The sequence below is a fragment of the Dendrobates tinctorius genome, unplaced genomic scaffold (genome assembly GCF_039654945.1).
Source record: "Dendrobates tinctorius isolate UK_male_01 unplaced genomic scaffold, ASM3965494v1 ptg000239l, whole genome shotgun sequence".
Classification (NCBI taxonomy): domain Eukaryota; kingdom Metazoa; phylum Chordata; class Amphibia; order Anura; family Dendrobatidae; genus Dendrobates; species Dendrobates tinctorius.
Window position 1 is genome coordinate 3,206,598 of NW_027361906.1, and position 12,402 is coordinate 3,218,999.

Here is a 12,402-nt window from a genome sequence, read left to right on the forward strand (position 1 = left end):
TAAAAGCTATTTCTCGGAGCCTTCATTGGGGGGGGGGACAGCACCTGCCCAAGTTTAACAGCTCTGGTTACTGTGTTAAAGTTTGTGTATTTTGTTTCTCTTTTACATGTTGCTTCTCTTACTACTTTCTCACTAACTGGTTAACCTAGAGCCAGTTGGTGTGGGGTATACACTGCTGGAGAGGAGCTAATTTTTGTGCATAGTGTCAGCATCCATACACCCATGGTTTTCTGTGTCCCACAATGATGGCTCTGAGAAACAGATTTTATGTTGAGTAACCAAAAATCCTGTTTTTTTTGCAAGAAATAACAAAAACCTGATTTAAATTATAGATCATTTTATGATGACACTAAAGAAAAAAAAAGTCTGATTATGTGAACTTTTATGAGTTATACTAGTATTGCATCCAGTAAACAATCCCAGAAAGAGGAAAAGCTTTTGGAAAAGTACATTCCCTTTCCCGATACTTCTCAGATCTACTGATTAGGTAAACAGGATCAGTCAGTGGCCAAGGACTCATGGAATGTCACATGTTCTTGTCCATAGCTACTCACTATAGATGAAAATCTTAGGCAACATACAGAAGATAATTTTTATAATTTTTTTGTTATCCTACAGGCATTGCAGAGTAAGGACTTTTAGTCATTTACATCATTACCTTATTTTGCCTCCTCCTTCAGGTTGCAGAGCTGTTTTAACTAATGCTCAATGCTCCTTTAGAGGCTGCATTTAGCTGCTGCTCATCAAGATCCACGTACAGCCTTCTAAGAGTCTGTAACGGGACTTTCCTTATCTGCAACCTCTCTGCTCCCCTGCCCCGTGTAGGGGGCTGAAGTACAGCTCTGGCTGAGCAGCAGATCAAAGCAGCTTAGAAAGGAGCAAGAAGTGGACATTATAACATCACTGCAGCATAGACGCAAAAGTAACTTAGCAAAGCTGGAGTATTATTAAAATAAAGTTTTGTTACTCTTGAACAATCTCATTATTTGTATCAAGTCAACATTTTGTGGGTCGCTGTGGAAACATCACATTTTCCATTATTAAAATATATAAATCTGGAGATTGCAGCGATGGTTAATATGGGTAAAGTCCCAAAAAGAAAAAAAAACAGTCCAGAGCTGCAGGCATCCGTACAGACATAAGAAGATTCTCGGGTACATAATCAGCACATACTTAGTATATGCTTTTTCCTTCTGCCTGGCCGATGATGGCATCTGTAAATCCCCAAGAGGAGACACAAGGCACCTGCTACATGACAGCACTCACACTACTGGCTCCATTTTCCAGCAATCGCGTCCAGGCAGCGGGGACATGGTGTGAGCGGAGAGACGGTGGTGTACTTTCTGCAGCGTGGGCAGCGTTCTTTGGTACTTGGTTGAATAATGACTTTATAAGTCTCCTCCTCACAAATGTCTCCACCTGTAAAATAACAGGTTAAACTGATAATCTGACTACACCAGAATGATGAATGCAGGGGGAGGCTGTTCCTACCTTCCAGGTTGATGAGGAAGGACCCTTTAAGGATTGTGGCGTCTGCTGGAAGGTCCACGGGCACGTCGGTCAGCAGACTGGTCTGAGCCGCCAACAGTAATTCATTCAGCTGTGACGTGCTAGACGTCTCCTCCACCTGCAGCGTCTGAAATACACAAGTGAGAGGACAATTATGGGACAGTTCTGGGTTATCCACTTTTGCTGCCAATTTTTTTTTTTCTTTTTAAATTCATGTATTTTCGGCTAAAATTCATTTTTGTAATTGGATTTAATTAACAAAGTTTCGCTATTACAGGCTCTTTGTTTCCCTGCACATTCAATATTGATTTGGTCTGTGGTCATAAATTAGCAGAGAGGAACTCAGGAAATTAAAGGAAAAAAGTTACAGATTCCCCATCAGTCAGCAGAAGCTCACTGACAGAATCTCCGTTAAATCATTCTGCATCCAGCAATAGACCGTGCAACACACAGAGACCAGAGAAGGCAAACGGTGCAAAATTCTTAATGACACCCAATTACATGCAATAGAGTAGGAAACAATTGTCCCCGAAGATGGCCAACTTCTTTAATGCTCATGGTGGTACGGTGGGAACCAGACACCTCTACACAGGTACTATTGCAAACAATTTAATCACCAATTCCCTACTGGCAGTTGTCAGAGGATGCATTAGACGGCAGGTTGATAGCGGATCTCGTAAAATAGACCAACTGTAGACGAACAAGCGCTATAAGGACAAAATGTCCAAATAGCGTATGACGTGACTGTATGCTGGGAGTTGTAGTGTCACTGTCGTTTTCTTCTGTGCACCTGGATGAGACCTTCACACAGTAGACGTCTCTCACCTCCATTAACTCGAATAGCAGGCCGGGCTCGATGACGATGCTCAGCTCATACTCCGCTGTGTTCTTCCCGGCTATTGCCCCAAAAAAAAGATCCCTCATGGAACACGCGGCCTCCACGGCTTCCACCAATCCCGGCTTCTTCCACACCGAATTTGGCACAAACCACCCCGTACGGAAAACACTGTCACCATCTAAGAAGGCGCAGAAAATCAATGCAATGATCCAACTAGGACCTCATATAATGAAGACCATTTTTTAATTTAAAGGTAAATTTTATAATCTTTCCATCAGCAGCTCCTGTTTCCTGACGGCACTAAATACACAGATTGTAAATAGGTATATGATACTGGTTACCTGTAGCCGCCACTAGGGGGAGCCTTCTGAACGCTACCCTGTTTCCCCGTAAATAGGGCCCCCCCGGAAAGTAAGGCATGCTAGGGGGAGCACTGTGCCTGCTAATATAAGGCACCCCCCCCCCCCCCCGAAAATAAGGCATACCTTGTTCTGTGCATGGGGCATGCAGTTGTGTCTCGCTCCCGCTGTCCGCCACTGCAGCCTCGCTGTTCTTAGGAGTTAATCACAGCCTCGGAGCTGTGTGCCGATCTCCGCCCATGAGCCCTACGCCAATCACAGCGCAGGAACCATGGGCCAGCTGACGTCATCCATAGCCTCTGATTGTTCCTGGGCTGTGAGTGGCCCAGGGCTCCTGCTCTCTGATTGGCCCAGGGCTCCTGCACCACCAAAGCACTGAAACGCGCCCAGCGGAGGAAACCAGTAAGAAAGTGAAAGTGTGTGTGTGTGTGTCTGTGTGTGTGTACGGTACACACATGGGAGGCTGCCGTGGGATACCGGGATGATGGGAGGCTGCAATACTGTACTGTAGAATGATGGGGGTGCTGTATTGGGGATTGTAAAGGGATGATGGGGGCTGCAGTTGGATGATGGGAATGTTTGGGGCTGCAAAATGATGATAGGGCTGCTACGGTAAAGGAACTGCCGTGGGTGATTGTTACGGTAGCGGTACAGTGTCCAGAAAGTGTGTGGGAGCCATTTTAGAGCCCTCATGTTTTGTGGCCCTGTGTGGGAGTCAGGCAATTACAGTACCGCACCGTAGTGTGTTACTTTGATTTGTTGTCTGCTTTTCTGCTGAACGGTCTATATGTCTGACTACTGGTTTTACGCTACAGAACGTTCCTTATGTAAGGGTAGAGCGCGCTGGAATGTTTTTCATGAAAATAAGACACCCCCCCCCCCCCCCAAAATAAGGCACGGTGCAACTTTCGGAGCAAAAGTTAATATAAGAGGGTGTCTTATTTTCGGGGAAACATGGTATTTATGCCTAGAACTAAGTGTGCAGTGAGCTCCCTCTAGTGACAGCTGCTATGTATCAGAGAACTGGAGCTAAGAAAGATTAGTAAAGATTTAAATTAGCAGAAACGTTGGCATTTAATGGCAAGGCGAGGACGCGCACAGAAAAGAGATTGCAGAAAAACACAGAGGCTATGTCCCAAAACCAGTGCCACGCCTGTCTCCAGACACCAGTTTTATAAATTACACATGGAGGGAGGGGGTCCTGATTTTGCATTAGGGGTCAGGCCCTGAATGTTCTTCATCATATGGACTATATCATAGTTACATAGTTTTGAAGGCCGAAGGAAGACCTTATGTCCATCTAGTTCAGCCTATTTTTAGTGCAGCTGTTCTGCATTGTTGATCCTGGGGAAGGCAAAAAACCCACAGAGTAGAAGCCAATTTTCTCCATAGGGAAAAAAATTCCTTCCCCTAAGCTGGGTCAACCATCTACCTATAATATTATTTCGCTCACAACCGGTATCTGATCTCCCCTCCACCTCTTAGGATCCAGAACTGAGCACACGTCTCCTGTACATCAGTATGGCTACCCTCACCACATCGATTAAAGCAGTGGGTGTACAAGATTATACAAAAATGGCCGCCTTTCTTAAGAAATCAATCAGCACCACTTCTGCTCATAGGTTGTGTTTACTACTGCAGCTTTGACACCTTTTAAGTCTATAAATCTGAGCTGCAATATCAGACGCAAGCTGTGCTGTTTTTTCAGAACTATTTCCATTTATTATACCTTTTCTATACGGCAAATGCTGGAATACTTCTTCTGCCAAGTGTGGAAGAATCGGTGCGAATGAGCGAACCACGATGTCCAACGACTCAGCCAGCACCGTCTGACATGAGCGACGCTTGGGATCTCTCTCTTCTTCACAGTAAAGCCTGTAAACACGTATATATTTATATATATATATACACACACTAGGTGTGTACTTACATAGAGAATTAATCGCGCCATCTAGTGCTTATCAGACTCTGAAGGGTTTGTCCACAAACCCTTCTTAAATACTTTGTTCCCCGTGTAAAAATAAAACAAAAAAGGAGATTTTTGTGTACTCACCGTAAAATCTCTCTCTTAGCCTCTAATTGGGGGACACAGAACCATGGGTGTTATGCTGCTGTCCACTAGGAGGCGACACTATGCATAATCTGAAAAAGATTAACTATGGCTCCTCCTCTGCAGTATACACCCCTGGACGGCGTCAGCCATCTCCAGTTTTGTGCAAAAGCATTAGGAGGAACGGAACAATAACAACATAACCATGCCTGTAAGAAGGCTACTATGTACGAGCTCAAAGAACAATATGAGAACTTAACCGTAACAATGGCCCCTAAGGGCAACAGGGTGGGAGCGGTGTCCCCCAATTAGCGGCTAAGAGAAAGAGATTTTACGGTGAGTACACAAAAATCTCCTTTACTCTGTCGCCTCATTGGGAGACACAGAACCATGGGACGTCCCAAAGCAGTCCCTGGGTGGGAAGCAATGGACGAATATTGTGCTAGCAGGTCCCTAAACTTGGGGCACTGCCGCCTGCAAAACCCGTCTACCCAGGCTCGCATCCGCTGAGGACTGGGTATGAACACTGTAGTGTTTCGTAAACGTGTGCAGACTTGTCCAAGTGGCTGCCTTACACACTTGTGCAGAAGCCTGGTGCCGAATGGCCGAGGAGGCCCCTACTGCCCGTGTAGAGTGTGCCGTCATACCAGCCGGAAGAGGGGAACTGTTAAGTCGGTAGGCCTCATGAATGGTGGACTTGATCCACCTGGCAAGGGTAGCCTTGGAAGCCGGCAGTCCCTTGCGACCGCCTTCCGGAAGAATGAAGAGGGAATCAGACTTCCGGAAGGGTGCAGTTCTGGACACCTAAACCCGCAATGCTCTGAGGAGGTCAAGCGTATGCAGAGCCTTCTCCACTCTATGAACCGGAACCGGGCAAAGGGATGGCAGTGAAATTTCCTCATTGAGGTGGAAGTTGTAGACAAACTTCGGAAGGAAGGATGGTACTGTACGGAGAACCACCTTGTCCTGGTGAAAGGCTAGGAAAGGCCGTCTGCAGGAAAGTGCTGACAATTCCGACACTCTGCGTAACGAGGTGATTGTCACTAGAAAAACCACTTTCTGTGACAGAATGCAGAGTGGAACTTCTTTAATGGGTTCGAAGGGTGGTGCCTGCAATGCTGTCAGGACTAGATTGAGGTCCCACGTATCCAGCGGACACTTGTAGGGAGGAACCAATCGGGAAACTCCCTGGAGGAAAGTCCTTACTTGCGGTTTGGTAGCAATGCGCCTTTGAAAAAGGACTGAAAGCGCTGACACCTGACTCTTAAGCGAGCCTAGGGATAGCTTGGCGTCTAGGCCCGATTGAAGAAAACCTAGGACCTTCGGGAGAGAATAAGGGAGTGGGACTTGTCCATGAGATTTGCACCAGGAAAAGAAAGCTCTCCAGGTACGATAATAAATCTTGGCGGAGGCTGGCTTCCTGGCCCTGATCATGGTCGCAATGACTTCCGGTGAAAACCCTGCCTGGGTAAGAAACCAGATTCCAAGGGCCATGCCGTCAAACTGAGAGCCCCTGAATTCTGATGGTAGAACGGACCTTGAGACAGAAGGTCGTGACGGTCGGGTAGACGCCAGGGGGCGTCTGCCGTAAGTTGAACGATGTCTGCGTACCATGTATGCCTGGGTCAATCTGGCGCGATGAGGATGGTTGGAACTCCCTCTTGTTTGATCTTCCTCACGACCCTGGGGATCAGGGGGAGGGGTGGAAAAATGTACAGGAGTTGGAACTGGGACCAGTCCTGGACCAGGGCATCCGCTCCGAGCGACCGCGGGTCGTGTGTCCTGGCCATGAAATTGGAGACCTTGGTATTGAGATGGGATGCCATTAGGTCCACATCCGGGGTTCCCCAGCGTTGACAGATCTGGTAAAAAATCTCAGAATGGAGAGACCACTCCCCCGAGTCCATTCCTTGCCTGCTGAGGAAGTCTGCTTCCCAGTTTTCTACACCCGGAATGTGGACCGCAGAGAGTACCGACCTCGTGTCTTCTGCCCAGTGGAGGATATGTGCCACTTCTCTCATCGCCTGGGCGCTGCGGGTCCCGCCTTGGTGATTCACATATGCCACAGCCGTGGCATTGTCTGACTGTATCCGTATGTGCGAGGCTACAAGCAGGTGATGAAAGGCTCTCAGTGCCAGGAAGATGGCCCGGATTTCCAGAACATTGATGGGCAAGGTTGCTTCCCTTGGTGACCACTTGCCTTGTGCCCTGTGATGTAGGTGCACCACCCCCAGCCTGTCAGGCTTGCATCTGTAGTCAGGATCTTCCATTGACCTGAGAGAAAGAGTTTTCCCCGTGCAAGCGAGGTTGGCTTGAGCCACCAATGCAGGGACCTCCTGGTGGACGACGTCAACCGGAAGTCCATGTCGAGGGAGAAGGGATTCCTGTCCCAAGATCTGAGTATGGCTAGTTGAAGAGGCCTGAGATGAAACTGGGCAAATGGCACTGCCTCTATTGCTGCTCCAATCCTGCCGAGGACTCTCATGGCAAACCGGAGAGATCGGGGAGGACTGCGGAGGAGTGTACGAACTCCCAGACGGAGGGCCAGTGTCTTGTCCTTGGGAAGGAGCACCAGGCCCCTGGAGGTGTCGAATAGCATTCCCAGGAAGGTTAGAGTCTGACTCGGGGTAGTCGATGATTTTTGTAGGTTGACTAACCATCCCAGACGACTCACTGTGTCCATTGTGATTGAGACACTGACCTCGCAGTCCTTGAAGGTGGAAGATTTGATGAGGTCGTTCAGGTACGGGACGACTAGAATGCCTCTTGAGTGCAGAACGTCCATGGTGGCTGCCATGACTTTGGTAAACGTTCTTGGAGCCGTGGCGAGTCCGAACGGAAGGGCGACAAACTGGTAGTGGTTTTGGTTTACCGCGAACCTGAGAAACCTTTGATGGGCGGGAGCAATTGGTATGTGCAGATATGCATCTTGTATGTCTATGGAAGCAAGGTATTCTCCCTGCTCCATGGATGCAATGATGGACCGGAGGGACTCCATGCGGAAATAGCGGACCCGTACATATTTGTTGAGCTGTTTTAGGTCTAGTATGGGCCGAACGCTGCCTCCTTTCTTGGAAACTACGAACAGATTGGAGTAGAACCCTCGGAATCTTTCGTTCGCGGGAACCGGCACCACGACTCCTGCTTGAAGGAGGAGACCGCTTGGTGGAAGGCACGAGCCTTGTCTGATGGTGTTGGAGGGATAGAGAGGAAGAACCGATTCGGTGGAGTGGAAGTGAACTCTATCTTGTATCCGGAAGACACTATTTCCCTGACCCACCTGTCTTCTGTAATAGGCAGCCACACTTGCTGAAAGAGCAAAAGTCGCCCGCCTACTGGTGTGGTGTCTTCCGGAGTCCGTGAGTCATGATGCAGTGAAGTTGTGAGGTTTTCCTCCCTTGGGTTTCGCTTGGCCTGCTTTCGACTGCCAAGTCCTGTCCGGTCTCTGCGCCGTCCGTGGGTTGTCCCTGCGTGGAGAGCGGTTACGGTTTTGCGCTGGGCGCGAGACGGACCAGCCCGAGGAATTCCGAAAGGATCGAAATCGTGTCTGGTTTCTTCGTTTAAACATGCGCTTCGGTTTTAGTTGAGGGAGAGAGGTAATCTTACCCCCAGTGGCATTGGCTATCATTGTGTCCAACTTTTCGCCGAAAAGCCATCCAGTAAGGTACGGAATGTTGTGAGTTCATTTTCCCCTTCACCGTTGAGGTCAGATGAACTCCCTCTTCTGGTGAAGGAAGGTAGTGAGGCTGATTACCAAGCACCTGAGCAGGATGATGATGACTGGGTGACTGGAATTGCTGACTGGATATAAGGCAGCCGACGCCCTTCTGCCTTGCTGGTGATCTCTCTGAGGGATTCAAGGAGACCAGTCTGATTCCTGCTCCTCAAAAGCTATGTTTTCTGCTCTGCTTTTTGCATTTGTGTTTTGGTTTTGTTTTGCCTTGTTTTTCTGGATTTCTGCCATCCCCTGCTGGGGTGAGCTGAATTCCTTTTTGCTTTGTCTTCAGAAAATACCTGAGTACTGATATAGTCTTTTTGAAGCCTAGCGTCTTCAGGGCTTTTTTCCCTATCAGTCTGTTGGCTCTTGTTTTGATAGGGTTTTGGGCGGATTGCAGACAGCAGCTTTTCTATCCTGTCCTATTTAGTTAGCTTGGGCCCCATCATTTGCTCAGCCTATCTTTCTATCTGTGTGAGTGGTTTTTTTCATCTTGCTTCACCGTCATTATATGTTGGGGGCTGCCTATTGCTTTGGGGTCTGCTCTGGGGCAGTTTAGATTTCCCTTTCTGTCTTTAGGCTATTTAGTTCTCCGGCTGTGATCGAGGGGTCTAGGGCACCGTAGGAACCCCCCACGGCTACTGCTAGTTGTTGTTGATAGGTTCAGGGGTCTGCAATCCGATAGCTGCCAACTTCTCTGGTTTTCTGGACTTGGCTAGTATTTGTTTTTTCCTCCTACGGTGACTCATTCATAACAGAATCAACAGCCATACCGCAGATCCTAGGGTACTCAATAGCAGGAAAGAATTGTAAGAAAAAAAAAAAAAAAAAAGTGTGTATATTTTTTCCTCTATGTCTCTGAGGCCGTAGGGGGAATTTTTTTTTTCTCTCAATGTTTTCTGATCGTGTGGAGCAGCTCGCTGCGGAAGTGCGGGTAATTATCGCCTACCTTACTCATTCACATGTTGCTCAACCAAAGATCCCTACTCCTGATGTGTTTTTTGGGGATCGGTCTAAATTTTTGAATGTCAAAAATAATTGTAAATTATTTTTTGCCTTAAAGCCTAACTCTTCAGGGAGCTCCGCGCAGCGGGTTAAAATTGTCATCTCTTTGCTGCGCGGCGATCCCCAGGATTGGGCGTTTTCTTTGAAACCAGATGATCCTATTCTGACTAATGTGAACGCATTTTTTCAAGCCTTGGGGTTGTTGTATGACGAACCTAATGCTATTGATCAGGCTGAAAAGACCCTGTTGGCATTGAGCCAGGGTCGAGATTCTGCAGAATTGTACTGTCAAAAATTCCGAAAGTGGGAGGTCCTTACTACCTGGAATGTTAATGCCTTGGCAGCTCTTTCGGAAGGGTTCATCAGAAGCCGTAAAAGATACTATGGTGGGATTTCCTGTTCCCTCTGGTCTTGACGATTCTATGTCATTAGCCATTCAGGTTGATCGGCGTTTACGTGAACGCAGGACTGCACGAGAGGTGTTGCCACCTGTTGAACAAGTGTCTGAACCTATGCAATGTGATAGAGTTTTGTCCAAGGAGCAACGTCAGGAGTTCAGAAGGCGTAATAAGCTGTGTTTTTTTGTGGAGATGCCTCGCATATTATTTCTGTCTGCCCTAAACGAGAGAAACGTTTTGCACACACGGTTTCTGTGGGTGGTGTTCAACCTAAGTTTCTTCTGGCAATTACTCTGATCAGCTCCCTCTCCACATTTTCCGCCAAGGCTTTTGTGGATTCGGGAGCAGCCCTGAACCTAATGGACTTGGATTTTGCTAGACGTTGTGGATTTCCGATGACACCTCTGCGGATGCCTATCCCTTTGAGGGGGATTGATGCTATTCCTTTGGCGAAAAATAAACCTCAGTTTTGGACCCAGGTGGTAATGCCGGTCGCCCCGGACCATCAAGAAAATTGCAGATTTTTGGTGTTGCATAATTTGCATGATACCATTGTTCTGGGGTTTCCCTGGTTGCAAATTCATAATCCAGTTTTGGATTGGAAATCTGTGTCTGTGGCGAGTTGGGGTTGTCGGTGTGCTCTAAGGCTAGTTTCACACTAGCGTTTATGAGCGCAGCGACGGCCTGCGCACGGCCGCCGCTAAGCCCCGCCTCTGCCGGTAGCTCCGCCTACCGGCGCATGACGCTGCATGCGCCCTGCGTCGCCTATCTTTATCACTGGGGGCGCAGGCCGTGCGCAATATGCGTTTGGCGGCGCATACGCCTTTTTGACGGTGCGCAGACGCAACCAAACTGCAGCAGGTTGCGTTTGGCGCAGGTCGGCGCATGCGTCCTTTTGACGGTGCGCCGACCTGCGCCAAACGCAACCTGCTGCAGTTTGGTTGTGCCGGCGCACCGTCAAAAAGGCGCATGCGCCGCCAAACGCATATTGCGCACGGCCTGCGCCCCCAGTGATAAAGATAGGGGACGCAGGGCGCATGCAGCGTCATGCGCCGGTAGGCGGAGCTACCGGCGGAGGCGCGGCAGGGGGCGGGGCTTAGCGGCGGCCGTGCGCAGGCCGTCGCTGCGCTCATAAACGCTAGTGTGAAACTAGCCTTAGTGAGGCTCCGTTTTTTTCCACCTCTCCTCAGTCGCATGATGTTCCTGACTATTTGGCGGGCTTTTATGATGTATTTAGTGAGAATGAGTCTGCATCTTTGCCTCCTCATAGGAATTATGACTGTGCAATTGAACTGAGCCCGGGGTGTAAATTTCCCAAGGGTCGGCTCTTCAATTTATCTGTATCCGAGCACGAGGCTATGCGATCCTATATTAAGGAGGCGTTGGAGAAGGGTCATATTAGACCATCCTCTTCACCCTTAGGTGCCGGGTTTTTTTTCGTGGCCAAAAAGGATGGTTCATTAAGGCCTTGTATTGATTATCATGCCCTCAACAAAATTACTATTAAATATCAGTATCCGTTACCCCTGATTTCGGATCTATTCTCCAGAGTTAAAGGTGCTTGCTCGTCTACCAAGCTTGACCTCAGGGGGGCGTATAATCTTATCCGCATTAAGCATGGGGATGAATGGAAGACGGCGTTTAATACTCCGGAGGGACATTTTGAGTACCTGGTGATGTCTTTTGGGCTCACTAATGCCCCTTCTGCCTTCCAGTGCTTCATGAACGACATTTTCGGGGACTTTGTGGATAAATTTTTGATTATCTATCTGGATGATATTTTGATCTTCTCCAAGGATTGGGATTCTCATGTGGAACATGTTCGGACTGTGTTCCGGATCTTGAGGGAGAATTCCCTGTATGTCAAAGGATCGAAAAGCCTTTTTGGGGTACAGAGGATTTTTTTTGGGGATTTATTTTGTCTCCGTCAACTATTGAAATGGACCCGGCCAAGGTACAGGCCATTTATGATTGGGTTCAGCCCACTTCTTTGAAGGCCCTCCAGAAGTTTTTGGGTTTTGCTAATTTTTATTGGAAATTTATAGCAAAATTTTCTAGTATTGCCAAGCCATTGACTGATCTGACTAAGAAGGGTGCTGATGTGTTAAATTGGTCTCCGGAGGCTGTTTCTTCCTTTCAGGAGCTGAAGCGAAGATTCACTTCTGCCCCGGTTTTGCGGCAACCTGATGTCTCACTCCCGTTTCAGGTAGAGGTGGACGCTTCTGAGATTGGTGCAGGAGCTGTTTTGTCCCAAAAGGATCCTGTAACATCTAAAATGAATCCCTGTGCTTTCTTTTCCCGAAAGTTCTCTCCATCTGAACGTAACTACCATGTGGGGAATCGGGAACTGTTAGCCATGAAATGGGCATTTGAGGAGTGGAGACATTGGTTGCAGGGAGCTAAACATCACGTCGTGGTCCTCACTGACCACAAGAATTTGATTTACCTGGAGTCAGCCAAACGCTTGAACCCTAGACAGGCTAGGTGGGCCTTGTTTTTTACACGTTTTGATTTTGTGGTCTCTTTTC

General features: G+C 48.1%; 1 protein-coding gene across 3 annotated transcripts in view; it reads right to left on the reverse strand.

Annotated features, from left to right (window-relative positions):
* Nucleotides 1-320: 320 nt before the first annotated feature.
* IARS2 (isoleucyl-tRNA synthetase 2, mitochondrial) overlaps nt 321-12,402 on the reverse strand; it is a 75,475-nt gene continuing 63,393 nt past the window's right edge. For all 3 annotated transcript variants that reach the window (XM_073556796.1, XM_073556797.1, XM_073556798.1), the window contains exons 20-23: nt 4,436-4,581; nt 2,335-2,525; nt 1,492-1,636; nt 321-1,419 (exon numbers count right to left, since the gene is read on the reverse strand). In XM_073556796.1, coding sequence (XP_073412897.1) covers nt 1,268-1,419; nt 1,492-1,636; nt 2,335-2,525; nt 4,436-4,581 — 634 coding nt within the window. In that variant the 3' untranslated portion in view covers nt 321-1,267. The remainder of the gene's footprint in view (nt 1,420-1,491; nt 1,637-2,334; nt 2,526-4,435; nt 4,582-12,402) is intronic.